Source organism: Sarcophilus harrisii, chromosome 5 (assembly GCF_902635505.1).
Source record: "Sarcophilus harrisii chromosome 5, mSarHar1.11, whole genome shotgun sequence".
Classification (NCBI taxonomy): Eukaryota; Metazoa; Chordata; class Mammalia; order Dasyuromorphia; family Dasyuridae; genus Sarcophilus; species Sarcophilus harrisii.
Window position 1 is genome coordinate 21,796,283 of NC_045430.1, and position 22,236 is coordinate 21,818,518.

A 22,236-nucleotide genomic window follows, 5' to 3' on the forward strand; every position below is an offset into this window, starting at 1 on the left:
ATGTTAAAATCCCACACAACAGGAAAATAACAAAGATATGGAACACCTATATTTTTATTGTCAAAATTGGCATACTTTCAAAAGAATTTAAAATCTTTTCCATTACTATTTAATGGAAAAGTTCCAGACCATGATAGATAAGACAATTTAACAACCACTACTGCTTTCCCGTTTTCCATGAAAATGCTGTATCATGTGGTTTGATATTTTCAATACTCACTTCTCTAGCAGGTGTATGACAAAATCCAAAGACTGTATTCCCTCCCCTTTAAATTAAATACAAAACTATTGTAAAGTTACAATAGTTACATACTATAGTGGTACCTAATCACATGCTTTACATAATTCTTGTGAAAATATAATTGATTCCTACTAATCCCTGATGCAAGGCACTTGTGAGCACCTGCAAGAAAATATCCATGTAAACGGTAATACAGTACATCATTTTAAATAACAAAGAACAAAGATTTTTCACACAGTTTAAGGGGAAAGGGAGAAAGTTTCCACCACAGTCCACAGCAAGAATAAAAGCAACAGGATCTTTCACAAAGATAGATTTTTAAACAGCTATTACAAAGAGAGGGTTAAGCCACATGACTCCCTGAAAACAACAACTATAAACCATCATAAATATTTCATATTTAAAAAGCCACAGACTATCTGAATATAAAAGCGTGGTGTGTAAGAGCACTGCGTTGGGGGTAAGGGCACAAGGATCTTGTCCTACTTTTGCCATTAACACTTTAACTCACTGGGTCTGTTTCCCCACAAGAAAATTAGGGAGCTGAACTAGCAGACCTCTCCAAGGTCTCTCTTCCAGTTCAGACTTTCCATGATTTCAGCATTCTGACCAGGTCAGAATTGAATAAAAATGGCACTGATGAATGGGTATAACATGATGAAATAATTATGGATCATATGGAGCAACATGGACACTATATACTAGGAAATCACAAGATAAAGCATCAAAATATCCTTTTCGTGGACCCTAACCGATAGACTTTCTTGCCAAAGAAAGGAATTATGGTGGAGAAAGGGAATGAAAAGTACTGGCTTATTAGATAGGACCAGCAGGGGAAATCATATTCTATTAGACACCACATTTTATGCACGTTTCAAGTATGAAAAGCACCTATATGGAACTCCTCAAAACAGTGTTTTGAGTAACACATCACTCCATCATTCACAACATGGAGAGCAGAGGCAGGCACCCGGACAGAAAGGTCATTGCCTCCCAACTACGTATCTCTGCTCTTCCATACAAGTAAAAAATCTGCCAAGTGACAAACGAACCATTGAGAATGTGATTTCCCACGGCCTGCCTGCATTCCCCGAGCTGACTGTGTGTGCCGGCTCTGAGGGGGTGGCCAGCGGCTGACCTTCTGTGGAGGGAAGTTGGCTGGCTCCGACCTGCGGCCTGGAGCCAGGAGACTTCTTCACCAAGAAATGCCAACCACTGGCCACGTGGGGAAGGGGTCACTTTGAGGAAAGAAATGATTTAGGATTTCCCCATCAGCACAACCGGAAACCCCCCAAATCCCAAAGCACGTGCTCCACGGACATCAGGTGAGGAATCTCATGTTCACATGTGAATTATGACACATTTATGTCTGTACCCGTGACAATCATGCACATGATGTGCTTTTCAGGCAGAAGAAGGACTCTGGAATTTCTTGCCATATGCAGATTTAAGAAAGAAGTATAAATATACAGGCTATTTAAAAAAAAAAAAAAGCACACACTACAAGCAACTCCCAAAAGAAATAATTTCTTCAAAAATGAGACTACAGTTTGTCAAAAACTGTAAACAATAACATACGTTAAATATAAAAACTCACATACAAAAGGATCTACGTTTGTTTTCAAACTATCTAGTTCATAAAGTTAATTTTACCACACAAATTGGACTATCAGAAAATAACGACAGAAGTAAAGTTCTACTAAAATGCTTCAGTTGGTGAACTGAAGCACCCTTCTAGGCAGCTGCATTAAAACTGCAGGATGTAGCAAGAGCTCCGAGAGGCCATCTTCACATACAGCCGCCTTCTTGCTCTAGGGTCCCGAAGGGACTGAAGGAAGGCAGAATCTGATCTGTGAATGACTGCGTCATCCACTGATCACTTGCAATGTCCCCAAAAGTTGGTTCTCCACATAAGGCTATATTATTTGTTCCTAGACAGGAAAAAAAAAAAATAGTGTTAGTTTATTGTCTAAAAGACTGAGACGATAAAACTGAAGGTCTTTAAAGGAGAATGGGTAAAATGGCCAAGAGTTTTCTGGGAACAGGATTTATCAGAGTTGCTGTTATAAGCTGGAATTACATTTTTAAATCTTTGAAAATAGCATCATTTTTTAAATTCTTCAGGGTAGGAAACCATTAAAATGTCATACTGCATTCCGGTAATTGAGAAGAAATCTTTCCCCTCCCAATTACACATTAAATTAATGAGTCCGTCTCTGCCATTACTAACCCAATCACTTACAGTAACACAAGAGAACTGCCACTTGTCCAAGAGAGGGCAAGAAGATTCCTGGAGAACAAATTCTGCAGCCCATTTAAGAGTCTGCCTGAGACACAGAGGGAGACATACATACAGAGACAGAGACTGCCAGGATCACAGATCCTGTGCTGGATGTATAGGCACACTAGGGATTCCTGGTCCCAAGTTCTGTATTTTCTGCACTGTGCCCCATTGCCTCCTCAAAATTGTAAACATGATGATGTCATCATAGCCGGAAAAACAACAGGACTTTGTTGTTGTTGTTGTTTATGTTGTTTTCTTTTAACAGTTTCACTCCCCAGCTACCTTTTCATTAGGTGTGCACACATGTACAGGGAGGGGAAGCCTCATTACCTGTTCCATCCAAAGAGAAGGCACACGGCGGATCGACATCACATGCCCTTTCACAGTAAGCACCTCCATACGCTGCCTCGTAACCCGGATCATACTTTTCTTCCTTAACAGCCATCTTCTTGGCATCCTCTGTAAGCAGAAAAACAAATTAAAACTCCTTCTCACCATTATTTTGAAAATGGTTACTGGTGCAAGTTAAGACATTAAAACGGTTAATCAGTAAATCACCTTTGTAGATAACCACAGAACATTTGTGAAAACCTCAAACATCTTTGCCTATAATGGTTATTGGGGGCAGATTCCAAATGTGGTACTTTATAAGCACAGACAAAAAAAATAACTTCAAAGACGGCTGGATACTTTATATGTAATTTTAAAAACACATTATAACATTTCTTATAGCATTTCTTTATCCCAACCCCATCCCTCCAACTACATTAAAAAAACAAAAATCAATAACCTCTCCAGGATAGAGATTCTTAATCTAGAATCTGTGAATATGTTTTTTAAACCTTTTAATAAATGTTTTGCTACAATTGGTTTATTTTGTATCCCTATATATTCTCTTTTATGCATTAAAAAAACTCTGAACCACTGTTTTAAGGGCGGCATCCCTAGGCTTCATGAGACAGCAATGACCCCAAAAGGCAAAGTGGTAATGACCCCCTGCTTTAGGAGCATCCGAAAGATCTGAAGGCCTGGGAGGAGGGAGGTGAGGGCAACAGAAAGACAAAACCTTCCTGTCTAATGATGGCTGCCTCTGTATAAAGCTACCACGTACCTTGGGCAAGCTGAAGATCAAATGAATATTGCACCTCCTGTACATCCGAGTTAGGTACAATGCCTTTCAACTGGTCTCTCAAGTCTCTCAGTTTGATATAATAATGAACTTTATCTTGTGCCCGCGGGAACTGAGCACATCTCGCACTGGAGGACGGCATGACATAGCAGAGCTACAATAAGAGACAAGGAAATGTTTAGAGTGAGAAGGATCTGGAACAGGACTGGCCCCGGCCTCAGACCCTCACAACCCCAATCAATATTCAAGGCCCAGAGTGACCAAGGATCTGCCCCCTGAACCAGGCTGGAGGGAAAAGATTCCAGAAGCCAGGGCTCCTGCCTCCTAGCAGGGGTGCTTGCCATAAAGCCAAATCAGATCAAGCAAGCACTTAATAAGCTCCTACTATGTGGAAGAGTTATAGATAAAAAAGGCAAACAACCTTTGTCCTCAAAGGGAGAGGGTGTGTGTGTGTGTGTGTGTGTGTGTGTGGTGCATGTGTGCACACCCAATGAAAAGGTAGCTGGGAGTGAAACTGTTAAAAGAAATAACGTAAATTAGGCCTTTCCTGCAAATAGATCACAAAATTTATCTAACAGCTATAAAAATGAATCCATTATTAATGAAATCACTTACTAAGGGTAGGCATATAATTATGTATTTATTTGATCTGAGAAGTCCTTAATTTCTATACTCAAACAGGGAGCAGGTTTTATTTTTATTTCTATCTTCCCTTGGGGCAGCTAGGTGCTACCACAGTGCAGAGTGCTGAGCTTGAAATCAAGACGACTCATCATCCTGATTTAAATCTGGCCTCAGACAATTACCAGCTGTGTGCCCCTGGGTACCCTGTTTATCTCAGTTTCCTCATCTGTGAAATGAGCTGGAGAAGGAAATGGCAAACTACACCAGTATCTTTGCCAGAAATCCCCAAGTGGGATCACAGAGAATCGAATACAAGTGAAAATGACTGAACAACAAATATTTTCAGCATTGCCGAGTATATACCTGATAAAATTTGCAGGATAAATGGATTTGGAAAATAGAACTATTTGGAACTACTATTAAAATTTCCCCTTCATTTGAAAAAATATATTTCTACTATCAAAATAATTTTACTCTTATTTTTTTTAAAACTACTTTGTCAAGATAATATGCTTGAATTTGACAAATCTGTTTCAACCTTTCTGACTATCAAGCAAATGTCTACATTTATAGACTTAGTTCAAGACTCGGGTCAAATAAACTATTCAGCAAAATAATCACATGTACCATATTCAATCAATTATCAGTCAAACTATTTCTTCCTTAAAATACGGATTATATAAAATAAATACGTGATCTTTTTTGGTGTTATTACAATATATCTATTTTTTCCTTTCAAAGAGATCACATTTTAAAAGCCTTTATTTGGACCAACATGCTATTTTTCTTCTCATCATCATCATGAGGAAAGAGGCTAACCTGACCAAAAATCTTTCATTTCCATGCATAATTAATTTGCGAACAAATACAGTTTAGGGAACTTACAGTTTCTGTATCAGGAACCTTATGAGGCTGAAGTCCAAATTCCAACTTCTTAACTTTTACTCCAAAAACTTCCTTGCTGAAAATTTCATAAATACCTAAAATGAAACAAACCATACTGATATGTAGAACTGTAGAAACAACATCAGCAGAAGGTTAGCTCAACTGCATAGAAAAATCTTACATTTTCCATTGAAAACCGCTATCCGAGGTTGGTATTTCTGTAATTTCTGCACCAAAATACGCCCTCCTTCTCGAAACTCTTTACTAAAAAGGAATAACAAAGTCATCAAGAGATGACGAAATAATACAGTAATGTTATCTTAGCCAATTTTTATAACAACAATAAAAAAAAACAGTAACACCATTTTAATTTTAAAACAATATAGATAATAGATCAACTGATGAACTTGGCTCTTCTCAACAATGTGGTGATTCAGGCCACTTCCAATAGACTTGTGATGGAGACAGCCATTTGTATCCAGAAAGAGAATTATGGGGATTGAATGTGGATCACAACATAGTATTTTCACCTTTTTGTTATTGTTGTTTGCTTGCTTGTTTTTTTTCTTTCTGATCTGATTTTTCTTGTGCAGCATGATAAATATGGAAATATGTTAAGAAGAATCGCACATGTTTAAACTATATTGGATTACTAGGGGAAGGATGTGGGGGGAAAGAAAGAAAGGAGAAAATTTTGGAACACAAGGTTATATGAGAGCAAATGTTGAAAATTATCTTTGTATCTATTTGGAATAAAGCTATTATTATTAAAACAGACGAAAACAATACAGATAACATAAGCAATATGGAAAGTGGAGGACAAGAAGAAGATAATTACAACCTACCAGGTTATTTTACAGTATAAAAATCATTGCTTACTACCCACTACCCTACCTTGAAAGATCCTTGCTGCCCGGAGTAGTCCTCTCCACCATATTTGTAAAGCCAATACCATACTTTCCTGGCAAAGTATGGTCATCCATATGATTTAACTGGACCTCACTCAGCCCAGACATAAAGAGACACTTCCCTATTACGAAAGAGTAGGGGGAAAAAATAAAGTGTGATTTTTAACTTCAAGATGAAAGGTTTTCTGGTATAAGGAGAATTTATATTCTCCTTTCCACATTCCATTCTTTAGAAGATATAGTAAGAAAACAAAAACAAAAACATCATTAAACCTCTTCTCATTCATAAGTAGAATACTACAAGCAGATTTTTACAGGGCAATAAGAGCAGTCTTTTTTCATTAACTGCCTGCTACTCAGAAATAGGCAAACTAGCCGAGGCAACAAGTGCTGGGCAGATTGAGCCATCACCAACATCACCTTGACCTTTCAGACCTTGGTGGGGATAGCCCAGAGGACCTTGACCCCAGTAGCCTTGGGAATATCAAGACTTCTAGCCCAGTGCCCTCAGTCATGAACCATCCTGTGAAGATGCAGTCTGAGGACTACTTCTCCTGGAGCTACAGTAACAGCCAGTCACAGCCACAGCAGAGGGAGAAAAGGAAATTTTCACCACTAAAGTCCTGGGTTCAACATCAGCTATGGATATCATAGTATCAGGGTGAAATGATATTAGAGAAGAGGTCCATCTACTTCTCCCACTGTACCCTAAAGAGTACAGGACTTGCAGCTGAAACCTTCCATCTGTCTCCCCATTTATAAAGTGAGCTCCTGACAAGCAGGGACTGCCTGGCTTTATTTGTGTCCTCAAACCCCAGCAAATACTGAATAAATGCTATTTAGCACTCATTCAATCAACCTGTAACCCTAAAGTTCTGACAAAAAAAAGGTCTTATGTTATAACTGAAAACAAGATTAGAAGGCTGTTAAGGTTCCTTTATAGTCCAGGTCTTTATGAATCTAAGATGATCAGAATTCTTCACACATGAGGTTTTTAGAATGACATCTTAGAATGCAGTGCCTCAGGTATATCTGTATATTTAGTCCACTGGATGAGGAGATAGACACCAGTGCATTTCTTCTTTGTGACTTCATATTTCTTAGTAAGTATAACAGAACTAACACTTGTAACGCCCTGTAACTAGAGTGTGTACTGAGTCTGGCCCTTGTAAAGCACTTCTGACTGGAACATCATGAGGGCTTTTGTAACTACTCCAGCATTAAATAATTATGTTTGGAAATGTGATGGCCTAATCCATCTGACTATTAGTTTGTCTTCATGCTAATAGATGATACCAGCATGTCCCCTCCAAATACCAGAAATAAAGGCAAGTCAGATCACATGGGATCCGTATTTTTTGGATGTGAACTGTAATTTTATTACTTTAGAGGTGCGGTGTCACGGTCTCAAGATTTAAGTCCTGCCTTTAACACCTAAGAAGTAGGTAATGAAGTGTGTACTCTAGAAGGCTCTGAACTGTAGATAAGAATTAATGGAGGAAGTTTTCACATGGGGAGCCCCCTAACTCTATGAAATGACAAGTCCAAGATCTCTGTGGAAGAATTTTGATAGAGAAACTTGGCTGTACTTCTTCCTGCTAGGCTGCCATTTTGACCGCAGTCTACATCTGCCTCTAGGAAATAACTATGAGCCACACAACTCAGTCATGTATTTTGTTTTGACTCACAGTAAGAATGTCAATACGGATATGGGTTAGCACCTCTGTCCTATAATTAACTCTCTGGTTACCGACAGAAATAACACATTAAGCCTAAATATCCAGCAGAAATATCTAGTAGACATTCCCAGACCCTCTGGCTTTAGTGCCCTTTGCCCTTCTACCTTAACTACTCACTATTTTTGCTCTAGAACAGAGGGAGGGGCTGGTTGGTATTTTTACTAATTTTATGGCCTATCAAAGTCCCCCCCCCCCCCCCCAGGCTATTGCCTAGCAACACCTCCCCCTTCCCTCCTTTCCGTTAGTGATGAGTCCCTTTATATTAATCCAGCTGCTCTGGCATAGAAGACACAATCCCTCAGATTCTTTCTAGATTGGCAAAACTGGCTCGCTACACTCTTACAAACCTCAGTGCCCATACCATGCCAGTCTGAGACAAGGAAAAAATCATCTAACTAAAAAGTTAATGACAATCAACAATAATGATAAATTAAGAAAACAACTCACAAAAATGGTTTCCAGGTCCTGGGTAATGATGCCCTTTGTAAGCTGCCATTAGTCCTGGGTTTATGCCAATCTAGAAAAGCAAGATAATTCAAATTTTAATTTTAAGAGATACCAAGATGTGATCTGGGTGGGATGGGTAGAATAACAATCAATTCCTCATTCTTCATTTGTACAATTATCTAGCTAAAAGACAAATTTAAGTAAATTTGATTAACAATATATGCTTTTTAAATAATTTCCTAATCTTAATTTCATTTTAGAAAAAAAACAATTGGTCCTAAATTATTATTTTTTAAATTTGGGTCAATTGCACCATATTTCAGCTAAACGTGAGGTCAAATGCAAATAGAAATGGGAGTCATATGTAAGAAAGCATATGGGCTGCATGTCTTAGTTTTAAAATGTAATGTTATCTATTATATCTCTATTTTGATAAATATTTCCCAATTATTATTTTAATCTGGTAAGGGTACACTATGAGTGTTGTGGGACAACTGTCTGACACTCTGAGTTAAAGGCTAATCCCTAGTGACCTTTAAAAAAAAAAATTCAAGGTATTTAAATCAAAATGCATAAAAGACACATTTCTGTACAATGTAGCACAGAAAAGTTCAAAGGAATGATGATCAGAAAAGAATTCAGAGGTGATACCATGGATAGAGCACTAGATCTGGAATCAGGAGGACCTGAGTTCAAATCTAACCTCAGGCAACTTGCTGTGTGATCCTAGACAAGTCCCTTAACCCTGACTGCTTTTTAAAATATAGCATCTTTTGTTGGGAAAGTGGAAAATGCCACTAGATGTGGCATTAGAAGACCCCACTTCAAGTCCTGTTCAAGTTCTTGTCTGTAAAAGAGAAAAAAAACCCAACACCCCAAAAAAAAAAAAAAAAAAAAAAAGTGGCTTCTTGAGAGGAAAAGGTTTTGTTAACCACAAAGCACAATAGAAAAAAAATTACTTTCCACTAGTGTATCATATTTCATAACATTTTCTAAATGTTTGCAAAACCCCAACACAAATGCCCTGACAAATCCCAAAATCAAATGATAGGAAGAAAATGAAGAAATGGGGCCATATTTAACATCAGCTCCTGGTTCAATGAGCAGCCCTTACTTTACTGCTCAATGCCCATCCCACTTTGTGCTGTTACATTTTGATCAACTTACCCTAAAAGATAAGAAGTGAGATAAAAGGTAAGTATATTCCTATTTTACAGGAATATACTAAGAAATGTGGTCAAAAGATGGTAAAGCAGGGTGAGAAAGCAAAATCAGAAAGGGAATGAGGCTGATAGGGAACTGCTTGGATCACTTTGGTCAATAGTTATGTTTTGTTCTCTTATCTTTTAATTATTTTGGTAGTGAAACTTTTTCTTGAAAGGAAAATTGGACAGTAAGAACCGAGTGGCCTTCTGCTATGCAACCTTCAGCAGCTCAGATATTTAGAATTCCCAGAAAGGACACTCAGACATGAATCTTTCCATTGAGGTACCACAGTATCTTAAGAGACCCGTAAATCATAAATAATCCATTGATAAAACTCAGTCTGCTATGAAAAGTTTTATGATGATTCTAACTTACAATGACAATGTCCAGGTTGAAGGCCAAAATATCAGGTAGGGTCTTGGTCAGAAGTTCAGCTTCTGAAACCCCATTAAAACGATCCACTTTCCTTTTCACTTTGAAAGTGTCGGTAATTTTTTCTTGTTTCCCCTTGGATTTGGCTGCCCTGGGTGCTCTGGGGGTTGCAGGTTTTTTCGGCTCTGACTTTTTTGCCTCCGAAGATCTGGTTCTTCTTTTTCTACCTTTTTCTTCTGAAACATTGGAATTATTTAGGTTGTGGCTAACTGACATTTTTATCACAGATGTACAGTATTCAGTGCTCACCATATATAAGCTCTTCATTAAGTCCTTACATACTTTAAAATAGCAGTAACTTAGGCTAGAGGTCTAATAACAGGAATCCATCAAAAGCCCTAAGAGACAATATATTGAAGATTTAGCACAATTACCTTACACCACTATGTACAAGGATAGAGAAGGCCGGAAAGTGAGGCAGGAGTAAAGTTAGTATGGCCTGGTCCTCTCATGAAATGGTGGTCTGAGCAAGGAACACATTCGGCATCTGGAGGCAACTCTCAGTTGTCAGAGGAACCCATTCCTTACAAACCTCTCAGAATATACACTGAATTCTCTTCTCTGTGATCATGATGTATCTGGCCAACAAAACACAGGCTCCTGGAAGGTTAGGAGTATCTCATTTCTATACCTTCACCCCAAGAGCCTAGCAGCATAATAGCATCTGGAAACAACAGGTATTTGCTTGGTTCATAGTAATAAGCCTGAATCCTCAAGAAAATATTTTATTTGATCCAATATACTTGATAGAAAAGTAAAAAAATTACTTTAAAGAAAGAGTTCCCATCAGAAAGTTATTTTTTTTGAAATTGTCATGAGTAGTAAGCAAGTAAACTTAAGTTAGTAGGCTAGTTCACTTCTACAGAACATGATTTTCTTTCCTGATAATTCCAGGAAAATGTGGTGATACTTCAAAAGGCAAATAAATTACTGGAGGATCTACTGAAAACTTGAAAGATTTTTCCCATGCCAATATTTAAAAACACATTACTTTAATAGATTTGTAATCTCATGCCATCTTATCCTATGTGATTCTTCTAAATTCATCTATCACATCTATTTTTACTGTTGTTTTAACCTAAATCATGACTGCAATTCTTGACATAAATCGATTTTGTTTTAGCCCCATTTTTGAAAAATTCTGTACTTTTGTCTTTATGTCTTATGTACATTCTCATATGCAGCAAATTGTTGGTTTCTGTTTTCTCATTTAATCTGGCATGCTTCCTTTTATGGGTGAATTTAACCCACCTACACCCTAAAGTTAAACAATATGTGAAATTATAAATTGAGTTGGAAGACGCTTCCTTATTTCATATATGAAGAGATTGACACCCAATAGGATTAAATGACTTGCTCATGGTAACCCCAGTAATAAATTGCATAACTGGGCTTGGGATTCAGGTTCCTTAACTTTAAGTCCACTATTCTTTTTACTGTACCATATTGCCTAAGACTAGAAATCCAGCATCCAGATCTTTACTAAAGTTTTCTTCCAGTGCCTAGAGCATAAGCTCTGCAAAGTCCTACCAGTTTGCTTTTGAATTGATATCTCTAAATTCTGTCATGACCTTTTTTTTTTAAAATTGGAGTTAGCTTCCTGTGGATTATTTTGCTTGAAATAATTGAACCCTAAACTAGGCTTCTTTTATCTAGTTCAAATAAGAATATATCCAGTTCAGGAATTTATAAATAACATGTCTGATAAATTTCTTTTGTTCTAAACCTATGATTTCATAGATATAGGATATTCTTAGTGTAGAAACTCCTCCTATTAATACAGATCAGCAAATGTTCTGCCATCTTGTAGTCTTAGAAAGTTGCTGAGTATACTCAGGGTCATTCTTTCCATATGTGTCAGAAGCGGGACTTGAATTTAGGTTTCTCCGACTATGAGGCCAGCTCTCTAGCCATTGTACCATACTCTTAATTTTCCAGTGGTTTTGTTTTTCTTTTTTTAAAGCTTAATTACTATGCTTATAAGCCATTATATTAAAGATAGCAATACTCCTGCCCTTGGCTTAATTGGATACGTCTGCAAAGCAAGCAAGAGGTAACTACATTTGAAAAGATACTTTCAAAAATACAGTAACTTTAAATAGCCACCATATTCTAAAAGGCCACAGGGTGGAGATATTGTGCTGAATTTTTTTTCCCCTCTAGAAGATGAAACTGGATACTTCTTACTTTCCAGAGCAGAAAATATAAAAGTTTTCTCTCACTGACAATTGAGAAAAATAAAGTAATTCAAAAACACTTGTTTCTTAACTTTAAATAATCATTTAAGAAAAAATCCTTGCATATAAAATTACATATGATGTAAAATAAAATTGTATATAATGTTTTGGGCTAAATTATTATTGTTATATAATGTCAGGTTTGGAAAAAATCAGAGGATCATACATAGATTTAGAATTAGAAAAGACATTAGCAGCTATCAAGATTCATCGATTTTTTTTATAGATGAGAAACTTGCAGTCTTTGGAGAAGCTAAGAGACCCTTTTTTACATAGCTAGTGAGTATCAGAGCCAAGGCTGAATTCTCAAAAGAATATCAAGTTCAATTCATTCTTTTTTTGGGAGGGTGAGCGCGAGGCAATTAGGGTTAAGTAACTTGCCCAGGGTCACACAACCAGTACAAGTCAAATTTAATTTATTCTTCTACAAAAATCTTCTCTGCCAAAGAGTTCAGCAGTGGCTCTCCTATTTCTGTCTTTGTTAGAGGTCTCAGGAGAGCAGGATCCTGCTGCCCATCCCATTTTTAAAGTGCTATCATTGACAGAAAGTTTATACTTATAATGTCAGATCCAAATTTACCTCTTTAGAACTACTGCCTCATTTAAACTTTTCAAACACTGAGAGTAGCGAGCTTTCTGCTTCACATCAAGCACCAGCAGCTCCTTGAGCAGAAAGTCAAGACCCTCCACCACTCTGCTTGTCATTTTCTGTACATCCTCCAGCATCTTCTTTAAAATATATTTGCCCTTTTAGAAGCAGGATTGTATTATCTGATGGAGTTACTGAACAGAGTTCTAGGTTCCATTTTTAATGTAAGTAGCAAAAGGAAAGAACAATAATATGTCTCTCCAAAAATTAAAAGAAAAAAAACAAAAACAAAATAGACACATCTAAATCAATTTCAAGTATGTATTGCTGATTTTGTTTTGAATCCATGTGGCTGTTGACTGATTTTTCCTCTAAGGATCAGTAGCTTTTGTTTTTAAAAAACCAAATAAAATAAACATTTTCACTTCTGTACTAAAATTTAATTTTAAAAAAGTTTAAGATAGAAATCTATTAAGATTTTTTAGTATTGCATCCTTACTAATGCTTTTTGGCTATGTTTTTTAATCTGAGTGATGATCAAGCTGGTTAGTCTGAGGAGTAAAATTCTGATGCTAATACAAAGTTTTCTGTTTCTGTTTTTAAATTTATCCAAAAAGTTGGATTAGGATATGTTGGCACATGTACTACTTTCTTTAAAAATTATATTATCAATGTATATAGTCAAATTCATTTTGATATTTTGATTTTTACTTTCATTGATACTGCTTACAAAACACATGCACAGACCTCTATCATATATGATTTTTTTCTAAGTTTCCCCATAAATGTACTATAAAAGATCCATACAGTTCACTGTAGATCTTCCTCTGGTTCTTTTATGAAATTTAAAATGTTTTTCCATTTAAAAGTGAATTCTGGAAGACTGTAAGGTGTAAAATGGGTAATTTTGATTACATTAAATTAGAAAGTGTACAATAAAAACAACATAACCAACATTAAGAGGGAAAACAGGAAATTGGAGAAAACTTTTATGGATGGTTTCTCAGATAAAGAACTTTATCAAATTTATAAGAATATGAGTCATTCCTCAGTTGACAAATGATCAAGGTATATGAAGAGGCAGTTTTTCAAAGAAAAAATTAAAACTATATTTAGTCATATTAATAAATACTCTAAATCACTACTAATTAGAGAAATGCAAATGAAAACAACTTTTAGACATTATCTTACATCTTTCGGATTGGATAAAATAATAGAAAGAGAAAACAACAAATGTTGGAGCGGATTTGGAAAAACTGAGACCCTAATTTTATTGTTAGTGAAACTGTGAACAGATCTGACCATTTTGGAGAGCAATCTGTGATTATGCCCAAAGAGTTATAAACCTGTATGGACTGACCCAGCAATACCACTAATTAGGTCTGTTTCTCAAAGATATTAGGGAAAAAGGGGAAAAAAAAACCCAAACATGTTCTACAGCAGCTCTCTCTAATGGCAAAGAGCTGGATATTGAAGAAATGCTTGGATGATTGAACAAGTTGTGGCATATGATTATGATAGCAATATATTATGCTATAACAAATGATAGCTAGCTGATTTTAGAAAAAACATGGAAAGACTTACATGAAAGAATGAAGGGTGAAGTCTAAAGGAAAGATATCACTAAGTCATGAAAATATGTCCTAGAAAGACAAACACAATGAAGGACCCCTATAAAGAGCAATTAATTACATGTTTTCTAAAAATGAAAAAGACTAATTAATTAAAATTTTACTTAATTTTCCAAAATTACCTTGAATAGGTTCAGGTTCAGGTTCCGGTTCCGGTTCCGGTTCAAAGGTTGGGAGTGGGAGTGGGATTTCTGGCAGAGCTGGTTGTTCATTCATAAAGTCCATGCTGGGAGGTGCAGCCATCATTGGATAATACGGAAACTGGTAAAATGCTTGAAATTGCTCAAAATAATATCTTAAAAAGAGTAAGAGAATATGCTTTCATTATAATGTTACAAACTGTTTCATTAAATATGAAGTTGTAAAATGAGACCTTAGCATGCTACTTCATATCCAGAATTTACATATGTTTCGATTTATATGTTTCAATAAGACTACTTGAGGAATATGGAGATGGTCTAGAAATATCACAGAATCCCACAGCTAGAAAGACCCAAAAAGTTAACAACAGCCACCGACCTTCAAAGAAAGCTTTTTTTTTTTTTTTTTTTAACATTTCAAGGCAGATCTGAGTAACTACCATAATGTTAAAGATAGCTATAACCGCAACATTCAATCTATATCAATATTTAATCATACTAGCAGAAAAAAAGTTCTGATAAGTGATGTAACACTATTATAGGTTATGACAAAATACTTGGTCTCTACACAAACATTTAATTTTTTTCATATCAATATGTTCTATATAAGTCTTGTTTAAAGCCTTGTTTAAAAAAAAAAAAAAGGAAATATTTAAGAATTGCTGCTAGCTCTCCTGGGCTTAGCTGTTCAACTGTGTGGTGACAATAGCACACCTAAACTTCAGGATCAGTTTTCTAGTGGCTAAGACTTTTGAAGACTGAATCTGAAAAAATTAAAATAAAAATGAAAGAGCCTGACAGTGAATCGATGTTTATTAACAAGAGCTATTTAAAATGTATTTACAATCACTGAAGGTAAAACCATGGAAAAGGAATTACCATTGTACCCTCAAAATATCCCAATTTACTCTTGCAGGTTACTGGCACAGGTATGCCCCATTTAGGACAACCTGAAAAATGAAAATTCAAACTTAAGAATGATTTAACAAGAAGTAATTATTCATGTTATTAAATTATTAATTTTTGCAAAAGAATTCACTACAAGATTATTTTCAACTGACGCCATCCTAACTTCTATTAACTTTATGATATTAAACAAAAAGGCTGGGTTCAAAAAATTTAAAGATAAAAGTTTTAAATATTACTGTTATTTCCAACATATTTCTCTTTCATTATTTTATTTTAAATAGATTTTATTTAGGCCTTTTTGTCTTTATATCAGTTATATTATTCTCACCTTCAGATTGAATCCTAATTTGTGACAAAGAAAAAACATTATAAAGCGTTATATAACAGTGACTTCATCTGAAAGTGAATACAACCTTCTGAAGTCCTAATAGTTCCCCTACCCTCTCTCTGACATGAGAGGAGCCATAAACTTAATTGACTACTGTCTGGGTTACATTACTCCTTTTTCAATTAGTCAGTATGTCATATATATATCATAAATGATATTATATATATATATACCAGTGCAAATGCTTCAATTAAGCACTGTGTAGTTTTCATTTGGAGGAAATAAGCAGCTAATATTGTTAAATGAACTTCAATAATTAAGAGAAAGAATTCCTGAAATTCTAAGTTAACAAAGCTATACGATTTAACCCATACCTAGAAATGAAGTCCTGAATTTATTTTCTATAAATTATAGGTTAAGTTCTTAGCATTACAAGCCTTGCTTTCAAAACCGATTTTGAAAAACTCTCTAAGAGTTTAAACTTTAAGTTAAAGAGTTAAAATTTTAAGAGCTGAGCAAGTATACCAAATACAATTGAATATTCTTCGACTCCCATGACAACATCCTGAACAGTAAATATCAGCGTATGGAGAAAATGCAATTAGACAGGAGTAAGGAAAGCTGGGTTTTGTTCCAGTTCTGTCACTATCTGGTTGTGGCACATCACTTAACAGGAGATCTCTGCTGTCTTGTTGGTGAAATAAAGAGGTTAGGAACAGCCAGGCTCCAAGAGCTTTTCCAGCACCAATATTTTATAGTTCTATATGAGATGCATATAAGTACATTTCTGCATTCAGAAAACCTGCATTCAGTTCTTGGATCTGCTCCTCAGTACCACCTATCTCTAAGCCGTAATTTCCTCATCTAAACTCTGGATTTCCTAAGGTACTTTTCTAAATTCTGACAATTATCAAGCTTTGTGATTTCAATGGTTTGGGTACTCCTTTTCCCAACAGATGACAAGCCATCTCTCTATGTAAAATGTATCATATTTGCAAAGGAACCAACAGCCAACCTGGTGATGGGCATCATCAGGCATAATTAGACTGGCCTTGATTACAAACACAAAGTATATTACTAGATCATACTCAAAGCTCTTTCCAACTTCACAGGTTTCCCTAAAGCTCATAATTCAAAGGCACAGTCTCACAGAACTGGGGATTATGTCTAGGCCACAACGAGGCAGCTGAGTAGAACATTAATGGAAGATGGACAATAAGATGATGGTGCTATTTTATTTGATCCTAGATAGGCTTCCAAGGTGGGAGGGCCTTTTAGAGATCACCTACTCCAATCCTCTCATTTTACAGAATAGAAAACTGAGGCTCAGAGATAGTAAGTAATTTGCCCATGATCAGAAAACTAATAAATACTGGAGGTGGGATTTGAAATCAGATACTATAACTCCAAATACAGTCCTTTCCCCACTGTATCACACTGCTTCCATCATCTGTGGTAAGGAATAGGAGTATCAGTATTCAGTAGGTTTCAGCAAACTCAAGACTGCTGGAAAACCAGGTAGGAAATCCCATCAGGAAGAGATTTTCTCTTTCTGTAAAATACTGAAAGGCATATGGGTCACTGGTTATTAAAATCCTCTAGATCACCTTTGGCAATAAGATCCAAGATCCACCCCTCACCCCCAAACTTTGGCATCCTCTTCTCTTCCAGATATGATAAGAATTAATCTTAAACGTTTTCTTAAGAATTCCTCAATGTCCACTTCATTTACTCCGACTGCTTCTCCTATCTGTGTTCCTAAGGTACAATTTCTACATCATTGGGTAGCATCTCTGAGAGGGAATAGGAAATGCAAAGGAGAAGTGAACAGTGGGCATAAGTAGCTTGCCAAATATCACCAACTGATCAAGTAGATAAGAGAGGTAGGGTACAGAATGTCTTCAGAAAGATGCAGGGCAGGACAATAGGGTGAGCCAGAACCAGTCATTCAACAAGAGAGAGGGACCACTATCTCACAAGCCATAAGCAGCACTGACAGCCACACAACGTTTAGAGATCTAGAGAAATATTATATATTGGCCGGACACCTTATAAAACATTTATGGATCTGTCACAGTTATGGGTAAGATTTGTATTCTTAACCAAACAAGAGATAGAGGCAATGACAAAAGATAAAACAGATAACTTTGATTAGTTGAAACTGAAAAGCTTCTGCATAGACATGAATGCATTCAGAAATGGCTGAATGAGAAAAATTCTTTGTGTCAAATTTCTCTGATAAAAGCTTGATATCTAAGAAAGAAAATAATTAACTTGCATGAATATAAAAAAGTTTAATGTCCATTCCCCAATAGATAAATAGTCAAAGAATATATAACCAAACAGTTCTCAAAATAAGAACTGCAAAGTATTCACAACCACCTGAAAGAATGCTCCAAATTACTAATTATAAGAGAAATGCACATCAAAATAAGAGAGGTTTTACCTCATACTGTAATATGTTATTGGTGGAGCTGTGAAATGGTTCGACAATTTGGAATTATGGGAATTAAGCAATTTGGAATTATGCAAATAAAGTGACTAAAATGTCTATACCTTTTGAAATTCCTTAAATTGGTTTAAATACCAAGAAATCACTCATAAGAAAAAAGTCCCCATCTACTGCAAAGTATTTATTGCACTTTTTGTGAAAGCTAAGAAATGGAAACAAAGGAGATACATCAATTTGGGAATAACTAAACAAACCATGGTGAATGTAATGGAAGATTACTGTGCTGTAAGAAATGATGTGTATGATGTAAGCAGAGAACCAAGGAAAGATTATTAATGAACTGATACAGAATGAAATAAGCAGAACCAAGAAAACAATCTACCCAGTAACTTTGACATCTGACCACATGTCAAAAAATCAAAACTAAATGTAACAAAATTAAAAGATTGAGCAGGACCTATATGAAGAGAAAGGAGAAGTACCCTCCAACCTATCCCTCCATGGAGGTAGGAGGAGAACAGGTAACACACACTACACATTTTTGGCCTTTTTCAATGTATCTGAATTATTTGTCATATGGGATGGATCTCTGGGAGAGAGAAGAAATACAAGATAGCTATGGGAAAATGAGAAACAAAATATCAATTAAAAACTTATTTAAAAAAAAGATTTATGGCAGAACAGATAAAAGTCATGCAGGATGAGTATGATATGCACTGAAGAAAATGAAGATGGTTTCTAAGCTAAAGTGTCAGAGAAAACCCACTGAATGTTATTACTATCAAACAGTTCTAACACAAGAATCCCAATACAACCAATCCAGAACATCTGGGTCTACTACAGACATTCAAATTTGTGTTGCCTTTCCTCACAATAATCCACCAGAGTTGGCAAGTATGAATGATGGGTCAGGGAGAAGTCTTATCTTGGGCAAACAGTTATTAAAGAGTAGAGTTGCGACTCATCCTGGAAACAGTGCTGGTACTAGGTTCAAATATTGTCTCTGTTATTTACCACTTGCATAAAGCAAAGCAAGTCAGAGTATCTGAGTCTTGGTTTATCCAACTGTATAATGAGAAGATTGGACTGCATGACTTCTGAGGTCCCTTGCATCTCTAGAGCTAGATTTCTCTTGTGATATCTTTTATGTTGCCTGTCTGTAATAATGCTTCATAAAGCAATGATCCCAGGTTATTCTTAACCCACAAAGGGAGACACAAAGGAGGACTGACCATGCCCCTGACAGCTCAAACTGCTTTGTCAGTCCCTTCCCAATCTGGCCCCAATCAATCTTTCCAGGCTGATGAAACACTATTACCTTCTCCCCACTCTACAGTACAGCTTGGATCCAACACTCCAACTCTGCTGGGCCTTTGCCTGGGGTGCCCTCCCTCCCTCCCTCCTTCCCTTCAAGGCTCATCTTGTGATCCATCTTCTAAAACATCATGTTCCCAAAGTCCTAATGCTGTTTTCTTTGTTAAAAGCTTTGAAGACACCTGTGGAAATATTTCCCTGATCATCAATAAGGATTTACTAAGCACCCATTAAGTGCCAGGGAGAGTGCTAAATGCTAGAGGATACAAAGAAAAGCAAAATCTAGTCCCTAAGCAAATTATATATATATACATATATATATATAAAAATCAGCCACACACAGGATAAATTGTTAATAATTTACAGAGGAAAGGAAAGGAACTAGAATTAAAAGGGCTTGGGAATGACTTGCTATGGAAGGTGAGAATTACTGGCTGGCATTTTGGGGAGGCAGCGCAAGGAGAGTGAGTGTTTAATGCAGGAGGGGCAGCCAGGGAAAATGCCAAGAAGCAAAAGTTGGAGTTTCAGGAAATTGAAAGGAGGCCAGTGTTAAGTGAATGGAATAATAGAAGGGGGTTGAATACCTCCTCCTCCCACCTACCCTCCCCCCAAATGCTTTGTATAGTGGCAGTCATTTAGATCAAGAGTGGGGCAGCTAGGTGGTTAAGTGGATAAAGTGCCAGGCCTAGAGTCAGGAAAACCTGAGTTCAAATGTAGCCTCATTTATTTACTAGCTGTGAGACCCTGGACAAGTCATGTAACCCTGTTCATCTCAGTTTCCTCATCTGTAAAATGAACTACAGATGGAAAATTACTCCAGTATCTTTGCTAAGAAAAACCCAAATGGGGTCACAGAAAGTCAGCCAAGACTCAAATCACTCAAGAACTAAAACCAGGGATCTCCTATATTTGCTCATCTATTACCTGTACACCCACCAACAATTTAACAATCTGCAAGCACAAGATGAAGTACTTAAGGCTCTAGCTTCCAGTGAGAGTGGGCTTTAATCAATCTCAAAACAGCAAAGGTGGCAAGTGCCAAGGGGGGTCAGTTAAATTATCCTCAGGCAAGTATCTAAAGACTCGAAATCTAAGCTATAAAGAGCCTTCAGTAGTGGCAGTTTACTAATCCACTAACAATAAAACCACAGGTCCTTTCTAATCTCTACCAGGCTATCAATTGTATGTTTTAAAGTCTGCAAAGTCCTTTTCACTCAAGGTGTTCCAAAATCCTAAATATAGCTTTAAACTTTTCAGGCCTTAAGCAATTAAAATTTAAAGCAGCATCAAAGCCTTGGGAACAGCCATTATTTGACTTCTCCCAAGATTCTCACAAAAACCTAGTAAAGTAGATGCTATTATCCACTCTCAATAGATAAAAATCTAGAAACAACCAGAAAAAGGTAAGTAGTCCTTGCTTACCTATTATCCACTCTCCTTATATAAAAATCTAAAAACAACCAGAGAAAGGTAAGCAAGGACTACTTTGGGTCAATAATCATTTTTTTAAGATTATATCAAATTTAACATTTTCTTCTTGTTCAGTCTTGTCGGACTCTTTGAGACCCTATGGACCACAGAATCCATGTTATTTTCTTAGCAAACTGGTTTGCCATTTTCTTCTCCGGTGACTAAGGTTAAGTGACTTGCCCAGGATCACAATGCTAGTCTCAGAGGCCATATTTGAATCCAGATCTTCCCACCTCCAGGCCCACTGAGCCACCTAGCTGTCTCCAATTAAAGTTTAAATGTTAATTTAATTTATTATTAAAGATTAATTATTAAAATTAAATATTAAAATGTCAAGAAAATTTAATTAAATTATTTAGAGTCTTATATTTAAATCTTATGTTAAATTTAAGGATTAACTTAACTTGAACTTAAGAGGCTAAATTTAAAAGCTTAATCTAAAATAAATTTTAAAATTGAGGTTTAGATTGAATATAAACGCTTAACTTAATTTAGAGGCTTAAATTTGATTTTTTAGAAAAACTACGTACCGGGCACTGTGCTAAGAGCTGGAGACACAAAGAAACGCAAAACTGCTACCTGCCCTCAAAGAGCCTGGAGTCTACTGGGGAGACAACACGCACATATTAGAGATACGAGAACTGCAGGTAATAAAGGAGGGAAGGCATCGGGGCGTGGGGGTGGGGAAGGCTTCTGGCACAAGCCGTATTTCGTCTGCGCATTCTCCGGCGCCTAATACCGAGGCTGACACCCAATAGGTGCTTTAATAAAAACTGGCCAAAGGCGAAAAAAAGCGGGGGCGGGGAGGTAGGGGGGAGGGGAAAGGCTGAGTCTGCGCACGCGCGCGGCCTCCGCCTTTGTACCAGGATGAGGGGCATTTAAAGTTCTCCTCATACGCATGCGCCCACAAAGGGGAGGAGGGAAGGAGAAGGAGAGGGAGAGGGAGAGGGAGAGGGGTGGGGGGGGGAGTATGGGCTGGAGAGTGGGGGGCAGTAGCCCTTCAGTCGCCAAGCCCTGAGACGTACCTGCTCGGGTCGTCGGCTTCCATCCCCCGCCGCCCTTCCAATCGACGGTGCCCTCTCTTAATCAAGTGTTTCCCTGCCGAGCCGGAGGGGATCGTCCCAGCTCGGGACTGACGGAGAGATGGATGGATGGATGGATGGATGGATGGAAAGAGACGACAAGCTCAGCAGAGAACCCTCAGCTTCTACTCCGCCTCCCAGAGTCCCGCCCCCTCCCTTTTGCCCTCCCCTCTGCCGCCGTCAAACTCT

General features: G+C 37.0%; 1 protein-coding gene across 3 annotated transcripts; it reads right to left on the minus strand.

Annotated features, from left to right (window-relative positions):
• Nucleotides 1–389: 389 nt before the first annotated feature.
• TDG (thymine DNA glycosylase) lies at nucleotides 390–22,189 on the minus strand. 3 transcript variants are annotated; one of them, XM_031940088.1, is made up of 10 exons: nucleotides 21,991–22,189; nucleotides 14,475–14,647; nucleotides 9,839–10,068; nucleotides 8,258–8,327; nucleotides 6,058–6,193; nucleotides 5,345–5,427; nucleotides 5,164–5,258; nucleotides 3,637–3,808; nucleotides 2,856–2,984; nucleotides 390–2,172 (listed from the first exon to the last, which is right to left on the minus strand). In XM_031940088.1, the coding sequence occupies exons 1-10, from the start codon at nucleotides 22,011–22,013 to the stop codon at nucleotides 2,030–2,032; spliced, it is 1,254 nt and encodes a 417-aa protein (XP_031795948.1). In that variant the 5' UTR covers nucleotides 22,014–22,189; the 3' UTR covers nucleotides 390–2,029. The 3 variants fall into 3 exon arrangements, with proteins under 3 accessions (XP_031795948.1, XP_031795947.1, XP_031795949.1); XM_031940087.1 differs by having other exon boundaries at nucleotides 9,839–10,071; XM_031940089.1 differs by lacking the exon at nucleotides 21,991–22,189 and adding an exon at nucleotides 21,496–21,536 and having other exon boundaries at nucleotides 9,839–10,071.
• Between the last annotated feature and the right edge of the window lie 47 nt (nucleotides 22,190–22,236).